At 35.5% G+C, this 19,289-nt stretch overlaps 2 protein-coding genes across 7 annotated transcripts in view; one reads left to right on the forward strand and one right to left on the reverse strand.

Moving 5' to 3' along the window:
• The window catches only part of LOC136338840 (cytochrome b5 reductase 4), a 149,381-nt gene that overhangs the window by 44,110 nt on the left and 85,982 nt on the right, over nt 1-19,289 (reverse strand). The window lies entirely within an intron of this gene.
• On the forward strand, nt 888-2,495 carry LOC136338846 (venom serine carboxypeptidase-like). 2 transcript variants are annotated; one of them, XM_066281606.1, is made up of 2 exons: nt 888-1,003; nt 1,083-2,495. In XM_066281606.1, the coding sequence occupies exon 2, from the start codon at nt 1,099-1,101 to the stop codon at nt 2,473-2,475; it is 1,377 nt and encodes a 458-aa protein (XP_066137703.1). In that variant the 5' UTR covers nt 888-1,003; nt 1,083-1,098; the 3' UTR covers nt 2,476-2,495. The 2 variants fall into 2 exon arrangements, with proteins under 2 accessions (XP_066137703.1, XP_066137702.1); XM_066281605.1 differs by having other exon boundaries at nt 949-1,007.

The raw sequence follows: 19,289 nt of genomic DNA on the forward strand, positions 1-19,289 counted from the left end.
GATACTTGATGCCGAGCCATTATTAAATGATAATTACGGTAGATTGCAAGGAAAACAATTATCAGTAATGTGATTCTCTGATACGTGCAAGTGGGAAAAAATGTCTTTGTTTATGCAAAATGTCTTGAATAACGTCATTTCTTTCCCGAATTTGAAATGAGCTTAAATTAACGAAAAGATTAAAGTTTTTAAGCGGGCTGACAAAGGAAGTGCCAAAAAAAAGAAAAAGCAACACCAACGTCTCCGAATAAATCACTTTAATCGCCTCGTTTTCTGCCGGAAAATAATACCTGCGGATTTGCATTTTTATTAACCTAGGAGGGGAATTTGCGATGTAGAAAATACAACTCCTTTAGAAAAAAGAAACCAAAAACGGTTTAAATCTAGAAATCCCAGATTTGGCATCCACTGCAGGCAGCTTAACACCAAATACTGTAAAACTTTGAAAGTAGTTATTGATGGAGAGAAAACCTTTTAAAAAGGTGAATCCCCATGTACCTTATGGTATACTGGTACGATTCCAGTTTATATCACATAATTAAGTACATTTAAGAGCAATTAATAGGAAACCAAGATAACATGATATTCGATTAGTTTCAAATCTCTCAACCTTGGCATAACTACAATGAAAAGCCACATAATGTTTTAATTTACATAATAGGAAGAAATGAGGAACAGTAAACTGATAAAATCCTAATAAAATTCATTTTCTCGAATAAATTCAAAATTCGTATCCCTCTCCAGTCGTCTACAGAAATCATATTGCTTAGATTTCAGAAAGGCCGGAATCTTACTATTTAATCATCATATTATACTGAATTATGCTTTTAACTACCCACTTGTTGCTATCGAAATGAGAGTTTTGTTTCAAAACATGTATGATGCTACTTCACTTAATTGGGCCTCATAGACATGCTTCACACTTATCATTGAAAATTATCTCCAGGTTATTTAAGGGATCTCATGAAAACCAATATCAATAGTTGGTTATCACTCCATGTAGGTAGGTAAGCTTTATTTTGTTAGCTACATAATAATTATTTGAATACAGCTTTCTTCAATAAATATTTCTTTGATTTCAGCAATTTTTTTAAGAAAATGGGTCAACTAGCCGTTTGCCTGGTGCTTGCCACTATTTTAACTCTGACCGCAGCCAAATTTCCCTTTTACAACATCAAACCCTTCACTCACAAACCTTTGAATGATGTAGGAGAGCCATTAATCCTAACTCCCCTTATTGAAGCCAACTTAACCCAAAAGGCCAGAGAACTCTCTAAAGTCCCCAGCAATGTTTTCAAAGATATTGAAAGCTATTCGGGATACTTCACTGTAGACAAGCCGAACAACGGGAACTTGTTCTTTTGGTTTTTCCCTTCAGCTAGAAACTACACAGAGGATCCCGTACTCCTTTGGTTGCAGGGAGGACCTGGAGTAACTAGTCTTTATGGACTCTTCGCAGAAAACGGACCTTTCGTCATCCAAAATGATACCATATTGTTAAGGGAGTACTCCTGGCATAAGAACTACTCAGTGCTTTATATTGACCAACCTATTGGAACTGGATACAGTTTCACCAACGGGCCTGTAGTGACCAACCAGACTCAAGTCGGAGAGCACTTGTACAGTGCTTTATATCAATTCTTCACCGTTTTCTCTGAGCTCCAAAACAACTCTTTCTACGTCTCTGGAGAATCTTATGGAGGAAAATACGTTCCTGCAATAAGTTACACCATTCATAAGAAAAACCCCACCTCCGCACTTTTCATCAACCTTCAAGGTATTATCATCGGAAATGGACTTAGTGACCCCAAATATCAATTCAAATACGGAGAGTTGCTCTATCAACTAGGTTTGATTGATCAGAATGCTCTATTAGAATTTCAAGACATACAAAATTTAATCGTCAACTTGATTGAAGAGGGCCGCAACGACGACGCTACATTCTACTGGAATCAAATGGTAGATATACTCTTCAGTGAACACACTGGTTTGAGTAATATCTACAACTACATTATGGACTTCGACTATATTTCTTCAGATTGGGAAACTTTTGTTGTGCAAGACAGCATTAGAGAGGCTCTGCATGTGGGAAATCAAGAGTTCGCCACAGAAAGCTCTGAAGTATATGAAGGTCTTTATGCGGACATTACTAGGAGTGTGGCTCCATGGATTTCTGAGCTTCTCTCCCATTATAGAGTCCTTATCTACAATGGACATCTGGACATTATTGTCGGTTATGTGCTCACTGAGAACTACCTGCAGAACCTCAACTTTACCGGTGCCGAAGAATATAAAACAGCAGAAAGGCAGATTTGGAAATATTCAAACCAAGTTGCTGGTTATATCAAAACCGCAGGAAATCTTACGGAGGCGCTAGTCAGAGATGCAGGTCACATGGTGCCCACTGACCAGCCCGAATGGGCGTGGGACCTACTTACCAAATTTATTAATAACGTGTCCATTGCTAATCATTAAATTTGAGTCTGGAGTTTTCAGGTGTGGTTTTAGTTAATCAATACACGATCAGATTTCAACTTCCAAAAACAAAAAAAAACAAAAATTTAGTCTTTGCAGTAAACAAAAAAAGCCATTTTTTTAAGTTACTCGGAAATACGAGATTTTTATACTCCCAATGAATATTTATGAATCTGAAGAAAGCCATTTTCTGTGTGTTTTTTTTTTATATTCCACCCAAGGAAGATTTCTTTGAAAATATACGAAGATGATAAATTAAGAATATGATACCCTCTAAAAGGTACAGTCAGAGTTTTTGCAAATTTCAGTTGTAAGTAACAAATGTAAAGACTCTAGCGCTTGTAAAACGTATTATAATACATTTACAACTTTCGTAAACCTGATATTTAAAAAATTGCTTAAACATGTATAATTTTCTTAAAAAAGCATTTGATGTGTTATTTTAGATTTAAAAAATTTTCGCCCCTACTCAGTTATTCATAGTAACTTTTTATTTTCCAATGGAAAATTATACAATGTAGAATATCAAAAAAACGGTAACTCAATAAGGGAATAAGCGTTACAAAGTTAAAATCAGGACTAAAATTGAATCTTCAATTTCTATTTTAAAAAAATACAAAAAATTCAATATCCTAAAAAAATATAAAGTTTAAATTTGTTCTTCCTAGGTAGACAATAAATTCTAATTTCAATAAGAGAGTGATAAAATGCCAATAAGACTTAGAAATCACAAATCGTCTTCATTTTATACAATTTCTTAGGTAAAAAATATTTTGGTTCTCATAGAATTGATTAGCAGTTCTATTCAATTATTAGGCATCTACCGCAATTAGAATATAAAAAAGTTGATAATTTATCTGAAAAGTAACGAATTGACCTTTTTAAATCTTTTTGAAGTATAGAAATCGCAAAAGAACTTATGAAGAGGTGTGTTTCATATTTAATGAGAAATATCAAGACCGAGCTGTTGATGGAAGTGCAGTTTGCGAGATAATTAAAAAAATTCAACAAACTGGAAGTGTGAACTGGTGGCAATGAAGCACTAGACATTTTTTGATATATCGACTAAAACTCCGTTTATTATACCAACAAACTTGCCGATGAATTTGATGCATCTGCAAAATCAGTAAACAATCTTTTAAAACGAGAAAAATTTCATTCATGCAAAATTTACCTTGCGCAAAAGTTGACGTTTGAAAATTTTAAACGCAATATAGAATTTTATGAATTGATACAAAAAAAAGACATTTAGAATAATAATTTCTTTTTTATAATTTTATTTCAGATGAAGCCACGTTTCGCTTAAATGGACCTATTCGTGGGCATGATTGCCGCTACTAGTTTGTAAACAATCCTCGTTTGATGCAGACTGGACATAGACAACATCCGCAAAAACTCAATGTATGCGTGGATGTAATTGGCCACCAGATCATTAGTCCATTTTTCCTAGTGAAGAACTTAAACAATGCATCATACTTGCACTTATTACAAACGAAATAGTTCCATCAATCACCGCAATCCTTCCTAGAGGGAATGGAGAACAAGTAGCAATAGTATTTCGTTTTAACAAGATGGTACTGAACCGCATTATGCTATGCCTGTGAAAAAATGTCTTGATAAGATTTTCTCTAGAAGATGGATCGGTAGAAAAGGCGCAATAGAATGGCCGCCCCGATCTCCAGATCTTACACCGGTCGATTTTTTTTGTGGGGTCACATTAAAGATTCCGTTTATAAAAATATACCACAAAAATTTGATGACTGACATCTTAGAATTTAAACATAATTAGAATTAATAACACAAGCAACACGGATTGTAGGATAAAAAAGTTCGATTAACGACTGACTTATTGTCGAATTGTCACTGGAGCCCAATTTGAATATTTATTGGAATAATTTAAATTTCATTTGTTGTAATAATGACTTACTTTATTTTGTATCTAATCATTTTATTTTTTAAGGAAACCGTGGATCCAATCTTAGTTCAGAGTATACTGTTGTATCCCCCCTTATTGATTTAGCTTTCATTTGACATACTACAATGTTTACCTTTCTATTTGAAAATAAAAAATTAGTAGGAAAAGCTGGATAAGGGTGAAAATTTTCAACATCGAAAATAATGTATTAAACGCCTTTTTTGAATGAAATTATACGTGTTTAAGCATTTTTTTAAATATTGAGCTTGCGAAAGTTATAAACGTGTTATAATACTTTTTACAAGCGCTGCATATTGGTGTTTAATAGGACATATTTTATGGTATGATTGAGTTTCAGTTTCTACATTAACATATACAAAAGCTCGTGAGTCATGCTTGGCAGAGCACGTTTCATAATTCTATTGCATTGAAAGCGTCACACCTCACTGAGAGAAGGTACATAAGGAATTTCACCAAATTCATAATTTTTCATGTGAAGTCCAATTTTTTTAATTGACGGCAGCTTAAAAGCAGCGACTGTTTAACTTTCGTAATTCGAAATAGCGAAAAAACTAACGATAGTTAACTTTTAATAGAAAAACTTCGTGTTATTTTCAAATCTTTAAGGCTGATAAACCCCTAAATCTAGGGTATTTTTCGACGGGAACGTTCACCCTATTTGAAAATGTTTATTCTTTTAACGAACCATTTCTGAATATACATTGTCGGTGTTCCTTGAGATATACACCCTGTTTTGTTGTTCTGGACAACCTAAACTGAAACAGGAAATATTCACTTAACATCACGACGTTTTGGCAAAAGCGGTATTAAATATTTCACTCCGACTTCAAAGAGCTTGCGTTTGAGTCTTTATTCTCTGATCTTACCTGCTAAATGCTGACAACACCCAAAGACTCAACCTGACATCATTAGGGCTTACCTGAAACAAAAATAGCTCACATTAGGAAGACAATAACCTTGTCAGCTGCATAAACTTGACAAGCATTATTCTCGGTACAAACTCCAGATAATGGGGATCCTCATTGAGGCCGACATGAAGTGCATTGAAAATTTATCGAAACCTCTGTCAGTGAACAGGATGCACAATATGCAGTTCACGCATTATTAAACACTAAAATAGGAAAACTCCCGACCTGAACACTTCATTTGACTGAAAAATTAGGTTCTTCGTTTCGAAATACGACTTGTGTACAATATAATTTACGGTAACACCGCTACCCAAGAAGGGTTGAATTGAGTTCCCGTTTACTTAAACAGTTACTAAATGAGGATTAATGCTGCAGAAAGTTTGTTTTATCACAATGTGCCATAAAACCGTGTGGAATTTGGATAGGGCGTGGAGAATATCTGGAAAACTTTGCAATTCAGGTCGTGATCCGGTTTTCATTAAAACTTTCCTCGTTGTTTAGCATTCTCGCTCTCTCGCTTTAACGTTTATTTCCGTGCTCGCTTAATTTTTTTAAATAACACGACATTTCCGTGTGTATCTGAAACGTAATCACTCAGTTTTATAAAGCTCTAGGTCGATGTAATCTCGTAATTAAGAGCAATTTATTAAGCTACGCGGCAACAGCGGAGATTAATGAACAAAAGCCTAGAATAGGCCAGGCCAGGATATAAAGCTCCCATTTGGGATGACGCGTGTTAAGGTACCCGTAATTTGGAATTTATGTCGTAGCCGGATTTGCTACACTCCGACACACATCTGAGTCCACGGAAAAAATACTATTTTCAAAGTTATCCCTAGCTTTCGAAGTATATTAGATAATATAATACCCGCTCCAAGAAAAAGTTCATAAAATTGTGCTCTGCACACACTTTGAAAGTTTTAATTCCAGAACTTTCATGGAAGTTTCGAAAAAGCAATCAAAACTTATAAAGTCAACATCCAATTACGCTGTTGCTCTAGAAAGTTCTTTTTTCAAATATTCTACCCATCACCTATAGAACGTATAAGTGGGAGAAAACTTGCTGGGGAAATTTTCATTAATTATTGTATATTGCTATATTGATTTTTCACTCAGCAACAAAGAAGGGTACTCGCCAATATTTCTATACAGGTTCGAATTATTCGCGGATATATGGGAATTTTGAATTGGGTGATTAAAAATACACTGGTTAGATCACCCCAATTTTGTGCGAGCAAGAAAAAAAAGATAGGTCAACAACTCTCAGAGATCCCTACTCGAATTATAACGGGAAAAACTGGGATCATAAAATCTTTATATGACCAGGCAAAATAGTGTATATAGAGGACCAAAAGTCTCACGTAAATTCCTTAAAAATTGAAGGAAATACTGTTCATGAACGTGCCGGCACACGTCATATATTCTTTTTAGTTGTGTTTTTTTGACGTCATACACATGTACAATGGTGGAAAAATGTAGAGCAACTTTTAAAAAATTAATATATTTAGAGTTTTAATAGTCATAAATATTTAGGTATACTTTCAATATAACGCCAGTGTATGTCCAAATACTTCTACAAAAGAATGTCTTTATTTAAAATTTTTTGTGAAATTTTGAATTAACAATAGTATTTTTGTACAGAAAAAAGTAAAGCAACTTATGAAATTATAGCAAATATTTACCTAAAAATTTATTTCATTCGTGATATATCGTATGTCAAAACGCCTCGAGGCAAATATTTATGAGTGGAAATAAAAGAACATGTTGTTAATTTGCACAGTAAAGGCTAAAAACAAGCAAATATTGCTAAAACATTTAGTTTAAACAAATCTATTGTTTGTCGAATTATCTGATAATTACGGATATCCGGCAATACTGATGTGAAAAGGAAGTGTGGCAACCCCAGGAAAACCAATCCTTGCCAATATAAACAAATTTTGAAAATTGCGGAAAATGAACCATTTCTAAGATCAAACAAAACTGAGAGTCGTATTTCTGATGAGCTAGGTGTTGAGGTAACATCTAGAACAGTAAGAAACAGATTACTTAAAGGCAAATTATATCGAACAACACCAGCCAAAAAACCTCTTTTATCCAAAAGAAATAGACGTTCCCCACTTAATTTTGCGTGACAACATCTTTATTGGATAGAGCAGTACTGAAAAAAAGTTATCTGGAGGAACGAATTAAAGATATGCTCATTTAATCGTGATGGTACCACCTTCGTGAGGCGTCCTAAAAATGAAAGATTCAATCCAAAATTCACCTGTTCTAAAGTAAAACACGGAAGTGGGTCAATAATGGTATGGGGTTGTTTACACCCCGACTACGATGTTGGCTCCATTCACAATGGTCACTTGAATAGATTTCAATATAAGGAAATCTTAGAGAACAAATGGTGCCATATGCAGACGATGTTATGCCCTTAAAACACATTTTCCAACGCAATAACCATCCAAAACACACGTCCAAATATGTGAAAAGATGGTTCAGGAGAAAGGGAATACGCGTTTTGGAATGGCATTCGCAATGGCCCGATCTGAACCCCATTGAGATTGTCTGGGAAATCTTAGAACGGAAAATCAGAGATAAGGATGCATAGGAATTAAGACGAACTGTCCACTGTTTTAAAAGACGCATGGATAAGAATGGATTCAGTCATCCTGACCAAATTGATAAGGTCTGTGACAAAAAGATGCGATGCTGTGATTACAAACTATGGATATTTTCTAAAATATTAAAACTTTCTAGTGCAAATTGTTATTTTGATAAATTTTAAGGTAAATATACGTTAAAATTTGATGAAGTTGTTTTACTTTTTTCTTCCAAAAAATACTGTTGTTTATATAATTTTCACAAAAAAAAGATTTTTTTCCTAGAAATATTTGGACAAACCCTGGCTTCGTATTGAACTCGTACTTAAATATTTATAACTGTTTAGGCCAGGGGCTTTTAGTCACTGCCTAACAGTAACGACTGCCTCACAAGGCACCCGAAGAGGTATCTCCTATTTTGCTGGTGTGTTATTAATTCGAAGGACCAGACGCTGATGCGTCAATTGATTGTAACCGGGGTTCAAGGGTTCAGGGAATACAAACTCCGTAGCACGAATTAAGTAATTTACTTTTACTATGGATATCACTTTAACTTACACTACGATTTACAACTTTATATACACTTTTTATACATATATTTACAGAGTCGGTATTGGTTCGCCCGAGATTTGAGAATGATACGTATAAAGATTGAAGGGTGTCTTGTAAAAGAGTTATGGAGTAGAGATTGAGGGTAAAGTTGTGAGAGAGGTTTGATGGTATTCCGCTTCAAGGATCGAGCAGTGTCCAAGAAACGGGAGAGAGAGAGAGAGAGAGAGAGAGAGAGAGCACTAGTCTGAAGTTAAGTTAAGTGAGAGATTTTGAGGGAGTCCGCGTTCAAGGATCGAGAGTGTCCATAAAACGGGAAGAAGCTTTCGCGAGTGTTGTCTTTGAGGGAATGCTCTTTGGGAGTCCTAAATTATTTGCGTCCCAGGGATGGTGGGGCTGGAGGGAGATTACCACGAAAAGATCTTAACCAATCCCAACTGACACCGCCCCCTAGTTCTGTGGAAAGTTTTTTCCTAGGAATCTTCACGGTCAAAACCCAGATGTGGCTCTCTGGTTTCCTTGACAGATTTATCTGGTGCCCCCCATAAATCGGGACAACGATAATTCAAGGAACCAGTGCCATTACGGTGGCCGGGTTTAAACACGTGAGGGTAAGTGCTGCATCGCGGGGTGCAATGCAGCAGATGTTTTAGGGATTGTTCCACGTCTTTAGGGCCTAATTGGTACCCAGCGATAACGCTGATTTATGTTGGGTTTTTTCCCAACAATAACTATTAAAACTCTAATTATATTAATTTTTCAAAAGTTGCTCTACATTTTTCCATCACTGTATACAGGGTTACCCATGCAGGAGATAAATGTATATTTAATTTTTTTTTTATGGAACACATGTATATTGTAACGTTTTTGAGTTCATTTAGAATTTTTTGTGTAAAATACCTACGTCTAACTTTAACAATTATTGAAATATTTGAGCAATATGGCAATTAGAGTGGCCTGCTAGATCACCTAGCCTCACCCCTATGGCCTCCTTTTAAAGGGTTATCTGAAAGATAGAATATATTTAAATAAGCCCAACAATATAGAAGAGATAAAAATCAAATCACCCAGGAAGCTCAACAAATATCTCCTCAAATGATAAGAAAAGTTCTTGAAAAATTTGAATTACGGCTTGCCCACTACTAAGAAGTTAACGGAGCACAGTTCGAATATACAGCGCGTCCGGATACTCCGTGTACAACGCTCTATTAAATACAGTACAACTCTTAATAAGTCGATTTAACTAGATTTGCCTTAGTACAAAAGTTGATAATAACGGAGCTACAGGGTGTCAAAGTTGAAAAAGAAAATCAGATTTTCTTTAATGTCTTTTGACTTCTTCAAACTAATTTCACGAAATTTTGTATTCAGGGGTTTTTTGGGATGAGAAATTCAAATTTATAAACGATTTTGATGTATCTTCTAGAGGGCACCACAAGCGACCATTAGGACACTTTTAAACCGTCAAAACTTTTTTCTGCCACAGTGTATTTCAATTTCGAATAGAAAAATCTTTTACCCTATCTTTTATGCTTAAAAAAGATATACTTGTTAAATGTCGCTAAAGCCAACTGTTTAAAATATATTTGCAATTTTATTAATAGAAGCAGTTTTTATTTAAAAGTATTTTATTACAAAAATTTCATAGCAAATGCTCAAAATGCGCACCATTTTATTTGTATTGTAACTTAGGTTTTTTGTTGTTTTCAATTTGAACATGTTTATAGTAATGAAAATCCGCACGCCCTCAAAGTAGTTCATCATCAACATACATTCAAAGTTAACGTATGGACCGGAATAATAGGCAATATTGTTCTCGGGCCTGTTGTGATGCCAAATTGATTAAATGGACAAAGTTATTTGCACTTTCTTCAAGAAACTTTACCGGACTTGTTGGAGAACATACCGTTATTAATTCGTGATGGCATGTGGTTCATGCAAGATGGGGCGCCTCCACATTATACCCTCAATGTTAGACAATATTTAAATAATGCATTTCCTGGGAGATGGATTGGAAGGGGAAATGACGCTCCAGTACAATGGCCTCCACGATCCCTAGACTTGACGCCATGTGACTTTTTTTTGTGGGGTTTTTTGAAATCAAAAGTTTGTTCGACATCAATTGATCATATTCAAGAGTTACATAATAGAATTTTCAACGCAGTTAACGATGTGAGAAATAGGCCAGAAATTATGCAGAGAATGCACTTTAATTTTTTGAAAAGAATTAATTTGTGTATGCAAGAAAATATATTTAATGAACGAAATTTTAATGTCAAAAAGACATACCTAAACATTTTTAACTATCGGTGAATGAGATATTGAGTCATTTTTGGGTGTAAAGGCTCATAACTAAAGGATTGATTTACGATTTCGAGAACTGAACGGCGCAAGTTTGCGTTTGTCTCGTTGTCTCACCCCAGATACAAGGGGGACACAGTTGGTTGGCAGTGCCGAGGTGAACTGTATCTCTTTTGCGTAGATCCGATGCAGAACAAACACACTTATATCTTACTAAATTTCCAATACTACTGTACAAGTGACAAAAGTCATAACATACTGTGAAATTAGAGTAAAATAGAAAACCATAAGCGACCACCGATTATCAAGAAACTTTGACGATCGGGAGTTTTCTTTGAACAGGGCAAATGTTATGTGAATTGAGAGCAGTATTGGGATCCTACTAAGACTGTAGCAGTTAAAGAGAAAATTGGAGAGATGTTGAAGAGGCGTTGCGTGTTGTATGAGAGATTATATGAGACTGGTTCAAATCTCGATTTTTCCCACCGAACGTGAATCTCATGTTGTCCATTTATATTTTTACCATCTCATAGTCATACCAATTAGTGTGAATTATTAGTGTTGAGGACTAAGAATTGCTAATCAATACGGTGCCATGAAGGTGTAAGAAAAATGATGAGTGAGAAGAGTTATGAGCGTGGGAAGAGTGTGGAATGTGTATGCAGTTGTGTAATGTAAACACTGCCCTTAAGGGTGATTAATAATAATTTACGTTGGCAATATAAAAAGAAATTTATTAGTGGGTGAAGATATTGGGTATTTTCCCAACAGAAACAACGGGGTTTGACGCCTAGTGGGCATCTAGCTGATTGCATTTTTTGTTTCATGTTTACCATTTAGATGTTTTAGAAATATATTTAAAAATCCCAATCTTTACTCTTTTCCAAAAACTTGGGAACCTATACATTATGAACTTCCTATAACGGTACTCATGCAGAATTTTCTATTCATAACAACCACGTATGCATAAGGACAATTATTGTCCATGACTCCAATGCCGAAAGTTTGAATATAAACTTCTACGACATTTTATGGCCAAATTTCCATAGAGGGAAATTGAAAAACAAACATCACGAATTGAGTGGACCCAGTTGAGATAGCAAAGATTTTACGATTAGTGAGTCGTAAAACGTTTTACTTTGTCGACTCAATACAAAGAGTGAATTTTGGCCCCAAGGGAATCAAGCTTAATTTGCTTTTGGTTAGAAAAGTTGGAAAGGACCGAAAATGTTTTTATTCGGCGCTGTGTCAGCCAACTGAACACCTTAAGGGAGTACTTAAAGTTTGCAATAGCTGCTCAGTCGAACAGGGGTGCAAATTATAATTTACCATAAAAATACAGATTTTAAAAAGTCTTGAGCTTGTGAAAATCTTCTTTAATTCAAATCTTTAAATTAATAATTAAAACATCAGTTTAAATAAAACGGCTAATCCAAAATTTGGCCAAAAAGCATATGATTTCTTATGGGAATCAACAATATACGAGTTCAACAAAAAACAAAACCTGAACAAAACAAAAGGACCTGCTTAATTGACAAATTTTTTTTAGCGCCGTAATGGTCCATTCAGAAGTTAAAAGTGTCAATCCGTACTGTAAGAAATGATCTTTTAATATAATCTGGCTGCCGAGAAAAGAGGGCGTCCAGAGGATTTTTATCGACTTGGAGGTAAATTTTTATGTCGTTTCAGGATCAATAACGAAGGAAGATGAAAATATGGACTGAAACTCATTCATCCGGGCTTGGAAACCCATAAATCATTTCAACAAAAACGTGTCAATACTATTTGGAGTTTACTACATCGCACACAGATCAGAGAGATTGGACAGGAAGGGAAGAAAAAATGTGTGTATGACTGACATTTCAAATTATTGGTAATTTGATAGGAGATCTTACATGATGTTTGAAGACTCAAATTGTTAGAAGTAGTAATACAGTATAGAGAGATTATTATGCTTCAATTTGGTCACGAAAGGGATGGATTATGATATCTTTTTATCATTTGCTAGTTGACTCATAATTTAGAATAATATATAGTATATTACTTTATTTTACCGTACTTGAAAAATAGAGACTATAAGAAAATCTACACAATATCATTTTCCATGTTTTTTTTTTTAATATTTGGATGGAATGGATTCTTAGGAATTATCTCAATTTACATTATAATTTTTAAAGAATGTTAGATTGAAATCTGTAGGGAATATCAAAAGACATTAAAGAAAATGTTTCCTTTTATTGATTTTTCCCATAAATTTAGCAATATTTTTGCAATTAACAATAGAAGTAAAAAAAGGAACTAAAAACAGGCATCTGATCAGTCTATTGTGGAAACATCCAAAATTACACAAACCTAATAAAACTAAGAAGTAGAAACACGTGTCGGCGGGTCGCCCAACATCCTCTTTCTATTTCTACTCGAATGCTCATTTCTTTTGCGGACTTGTCACCAACTTTTTTCACGTTTCTAACAAACTTCCCTATTACGGGACCTCGACGCCCCAATTCGAAGATTAATTATTCTATCGATAAAATTAGTTGATTAAAAATTCTGCATGAGAAGGCAGTTCTCTTTTGGGAAAGTTGGAACTCTCTATCAGAAAACAAAGTTTTAGAGAAAAACGTCCTCTGCTAATTGGAGTGAAATAATTGAATTACCCGAAATTAAAATACTTGTTCAACTCTATTGATTTTAAATGACGAAATTGAGTTAAAAAGACAAAAGGCCTAAAGTGAAGTGAGAACAAATTATTAATGGTGAAAATTTTGATCCACCTTTTGAGAGCATTTCCTGATAAATTACACAAACATTTTATCGAAGTGCGTGTCCAAAGTACATTTTACGCACTTCAGTTAAGGAACAGTTTGAATTATTATAAATATCAGTTTAAAATATGTCTCGTCTACAAAATAACATAATTAGATTTCGAATTTCTTATTATTTGTCTACATTAGACGATTTTTGATAATTGTCTCACTAGAGTGCATCCTTATAATTATCTCTAAATGCAATTTTTTACACCAGTTGCAGAATATTCTATTGTTGTATTAAAACCATCGTTTCAAATGTCTATTATGAAGATAGCCCTAAAAGCACTCGACTCGACACTTAAAGAAACAATTTTTTTTTACACGTTTGGAAATAGAAAATAATCCGATGGGGTTACATCTGGCGAATGGGTGGGATAAGGTAAGTGTTCGAAACCGAGTTGATTGATTTCGATCACCGCTATGAGGAAAATGTCAACTAGTGCGATGTCTTGATAAAACAAGACTTTTTTTTCGTTAAATGCAGTTGCTTTGTTTTAATTTCGTCTCACTGCAAAAAATTTATGTAGTATGTAGTGTGACAGGGTGGAAGCTAAACGCGAATTTAGTAAAACACCTTTATTTAACAAACTCGAAGGTACAAGATTACGAACACAGGTTGTAGATTTCGGTTAGGCACGAACAAAGTTGATTTTCGTTTCTTAGTCGCTTCTTTCTTAACTGCTTTTCTCGAACTCTAACTCGAACTCTGCGTTTGTGTCTTATATACTACTTTGTATCTCTAGATATCGTTAAGGGTAGATTTAGACCTTTAACCTATTTAATTACAGTGAAATGGATTTAGACCTTTGACCTAGTTAATTATGAATTTGTTGTACTAACATAGTGAGATCCTAATTGTTTTCCTGTTACAGAAATAGTCAAAAAAATCATCCCACGTGCATCCCAAAAAACTGACACCGACACCTCACTAGGTCAACCACTGCAGAGCTCATCTTGGCAGTTTGAACGAGAACATTTAAACTCTGCCACCCAATGTTTTACAGTTATTAAAAAAAAATAGATTCTCCCACATCGGAATCTATCTCCGCTGTGATGTTGGATGAATTAAGACCTTTCAAGTGAAAGTATTGAATCACGCATCGGTGACCGATCTTTTTCATGTAATAAAATCTCTGAAGGCGTTCATTAAAAAGAGATCCAAAACAAACACAATTCATCAACGCAGCACCCTCAAACATTAGCATAAGTCTCTTAAGGTTAGGCGTCTGTAATATCGGCCGAAAAATATCGCCATCTATATGTCAGGTCAGGTCATTAATTCTGGGGCTACCTTAACTTAAGCTTCGTGGTCGAATTGCTAATTTTGCATCAGCTGGTTTCTTTGGCTAAACTAACACGGCTAGTCACTTTTAGCGTGTCCTGGTGCAATTTATAAGTTCATCAGAAATTGCAACATGCATCACAAAACGACTTCAAGCAAAAAAACTGGGAGCTGGTTCATATCCTATCCCGATCCGAGACACGTGGGCCGCATGTAGCAAACGAGTTAACGTCTATATTTTATTTATAAACCAACCGAATCATGGAGTCAAGAGAGGTAGACATAGTAGACAAAAAGAATATTTTAGCACGCTCTTTGTATTATTTCGAGGAGAGAAACCCGGCTTCTGCAATACCATCAGATACGAGAACGATGTGCTTTCCCTGTTTCGGTCCGACAAATCTGGGAAATTAATCCAATGAGCGAGTCATCAAAACAAAAGATAAAAGGGATGTTATTTATTGGATCGTGTCGTAAATGTGATGCTTTAAAGCCATACGAATTGAGTGGCACGTGTTCGTTATTGATTGAGGATGAGAACAATCGTCATATCGCTGGAGGAAATCGGACTCACATGAACTTATTGCACAAAGCCGCGAAACAAGAAAATAACTAGTTGCAACCGTCCAAAATGAGCCTCACGAGGTGTAGTAAAATGGCTTCATTTCCTCGAGTTCAAGTCTGTTGTAGTGTAACTCCGATTACTTCAAACTTCTGTTCCGGTTCGCCTACCAAAAGTGCTTCACAATAACGTAATTTTCTGTCTTTATTAACATTTATTGATTATTATAACATAACTCTATTAAAGTTATATTGTTCGTTTGATCACGATAATATATATATATATTTTTTTTATTTAATTACTTGTAGATACAATCTGTCACAATAAAGGTAAAAATAAATTGGACATTCAATATCTATGCTGGCAATTGCAAATTATAGTACTAAGTGGTGTAGTGAAAGGACCAACATTTCAGTCCCTTACTTGGTTGAATCTATGTGGCAAATCTAGAGGGTTGAATCTCTTCAACCTGGTTGTATATGTCGCTGTGTCCAGTAAATTTATGGCTAAGTGATTTGGGTGGTCATCTAATCTTCACATGTAGTTATTTGAGTCGCTCTCTATTTCTTCTCGGACTCTTTTGATTGAGAGGTCAGAGTGAATTGTATTGTTGCTAACATACCATGGTGTATTAACAAGCATCCGTAACGTCTTAGATTGAAAACGTTGTAAAATTTCGATATTAGAGTTGCTGGCGGTTCCCCATAGCTGGATACCATAGGTCCACACGGGCTTGATGATGGTTTTATAAATTAGCACTTTGTTCTCTAGTGATACTTGAGAGTGGTATCCCAGTAGCCAGGTAAGTTTTTTTGTTTTGAGATTTAGTTGAGTTCTTTTGGTCTTGATGTGCTTCTTCCAGGTTAGCCTTCTATCAAGGTGCATTCCTAGGTATTTCACTGATTCTGCCTGGGGAATTTCCACGTTGTTTATCTTCACTGGCGGGCAGGTATTTCTTCTTAAGCTGAAGGTGATGTGGGTGGAACAATAATATGACTCGAAGCAAATGTTAATCCTGAATCATCCATCACACACGTGCCGCAGCTCTACAAGACGAGACGCAAGGTCTCTTTTAGTTTCTGCGATATGAACGAGTCTAAAAAATGTTCTTACGCGTTTCCTGTATTTTCCCGGCTCCAGAATCTTAATTGAGGCATTGGAGGTATAGTTTCTAATTTGGATCTTTGCGTATGTATCGAATTAGGTAGCACGTACGTGTCTAGGAAGTGTGGAGGGAATGTAACATTCAAATAACAAAGACAGATATGTAATATGCATGCCTTCCACGGAATTCCCTAACAAGGCATAATTGATAATGGGAGTGTATACGGATTGAATAAAAATAGTGGCATGAACGCATGTCTTTGATTAGATTATTTGTTCCAATTCTCGTACGAACAGAGGCCTGACAATATAGAGAGGTGGCCAAATGTAGATAGACAAACAGAATTTTTCAATAAAATTATGCATATATTAATTGATCTACACTGACTTTCAAAAAAACCGCAACACCAAGAAGAACGCCTTGTATGTATTTGAAATTTTGGTATGATTTTAGACTTGTAAAGAGAAAAAAATGATAAAAATTTCAAGTTCGTATTTTAATGCGATATGAAGTTTTTCTTTACTTTTTTATCTGTGACGATCGTTATTTTTGCAAATTTTTTTACAGGCGGATAGCGATAAAGGTATTATTGTTAGTACCATATTGAATGTGTGGTAGTGCAAAATGTCTCGTATATGCCAAAATGCAGTTAACTCCCTTTGAAAGGGGAAGAATTGTTGGTGTGCATGAGGCAGGTTTACCTTTCCGCGAAATTGCACGTAGATTGGATCGAAACGCATCAACAGTGCTAAGAGCTTGGAGAAATTGGTCTAACGAAGGGTCAGTAAATCGTCATCGTAGTAGTGGCCGTCCAAGAACGACGAACCAACGCGAAGACCGGCGACTTCGTCGTTCAACGACAGACGCCCCGTTTGAAACAATTCTGTCTCTTGGTGCTAACTGGGTAGCCACCCTAAATTGAAAGGTCTCCTTTAGTACGATGTATCGCAGAATTCGAAGTTTTGGACTAAACTCATATCGTCCTAAGGGTCGGTTTCCATTATCACGAAACCACAGGGTGGCCCGACTGGAGTGGTGTCGTCTGAGAGTGCAATGGGTGGATGAGTGGAGAAGAATCGTGTTCAGTGATGAGAGCCGATTCTGTTTATGACGATGTGATAGACGGTTACGTGTTAGAAGGCGCAGAGGAGAGCGATTACATTTGGACTTTTTGGAAAGGCGTCATTCTGGTTTAACACCAGGTGTCATGGTTTGGGGTGCCATCCAGTATGGTAGTCGGTCTCCTCTTGTTTACATTTATGATAGATTAAATACTCAGAGGTACATTAGTAGTGTCTTAGAACCGGTTCTTGTACCATACATGCACCACTATCCTGCAAGCACATTTCAACAGGATAATGCGCGACCACATGTAGCCAACGATACTTTGAGGTATTTGGAAGCTGAAAAATTGGATACTTTGCCTTAGCCAGCTCGGTGTCCAGATTTGTCCCCAATAGAGCATGTATGGGATATAATGGGTCGGAAACTTCAACCTTTAGCTCGCCCTCCCGAGACCATAGACGAACTCCGCGAGCAGGTGCAGATTGCCTGGGATACAATACCACAGGAAGATATTGACAATTTAACTTTAAGCATACCGCGTCGCTTACAGGAATGTCTTAATTTAAGAGGAGATACCACCCATTATTAAATTATTATTAAATTTTTTCACTTATTCACAATAATTTTCTTTTGATATTTTGATCGTTTTTATCTATTACCCGACCCAACGTAATGACAAAATTTCAAACGTGTACGATGTGTTCTTCTTGGTGTTGCGGTTTTTTTGAAAATCAGTGTATTTCCTATGTATGTGTGCTATTTGCCTCAAAACACGTTCTAAGAAATAATAAACAAATGTTGATAAATTTACTTTATTCTCAATAAAAAAATACATTTTTGGAATTCATCTGGTCGAAAGTAGATAGACAATTTAAAAGTGAAAATAAAAATATAACAATTTCCTTTAAATTATTTCAAAAACCAATTGGGACCTTTCCAACGCACGAATATTTGCTAAATTTTCCATTATTGTCAATGACTGCCAGACGTTAACATTGATTCAATCAATTTGTTTAATTTTCCTGGATCAATATTTTGCCACTTTTCTGTATTCCAGTAACTAGTTGAATCAGTTTTATCTCTCAATCCCTGATCAACAATTTGCCACACGTTTTCTACGAAGTTCAGATCGAGCGACTAAGAAAGCCACTTCAAAATCGGCACTTTTTCTACGTTAAGAAATCGTTTAACTAACTTTGAGGAATGTTTGGGGGTCGTTGTCGTGCCGAAAATGAAAGCTCAAGGGCAAATTGCCTTCAACATAAGCTAAGACGACATTCTGAAGTATATCTTTGTACACAAATATGTCTATAATTCCATTTATTCTATCAAGCGGGCTATTACCATAAACCGAAAAATCCCTGAAACATCCCCATATCATTACCGATCCTCCTCCATATTTAACCGTAGGTCTGGTGTACTTAGGGTTTAATCGCTGACCAGAGGGACGTCTAAGGTATTGAATGCCATCGGAATTAAACAAATTTAACTTGGATTTATCGCTTCAGCAAACTCATGCTTAATCCAGTTTGAGCCAATGAACATGTTGTCTAGCAAATTCGATTCGGGCCTTCCGATTTTTCTTACTAAGGTGTGATTTTTTTACTGGTCTACGTGAAAATGATTTATCTTCGATTAATCTTCGCTTTATAATTCTTGAAGACACAGAAACTCCGAAATCTTCCAGCTCAGAACGAATTTT

Source organism: Euwallacea fornicatus, chromosome 4 (genome assembly GCF_040115645.1).
Source record: "Euwallacea fornicatus isolate EFF26 chromosome 4, ASM4011564v1, whole genome shotgun sequence".
Lineage (NCBI taxonomy): Eukaryota > Metazoa > Arthropoda > Insecta > Coleoptera > Curculionidae > Euwallacea > Euwallacea fornicatus.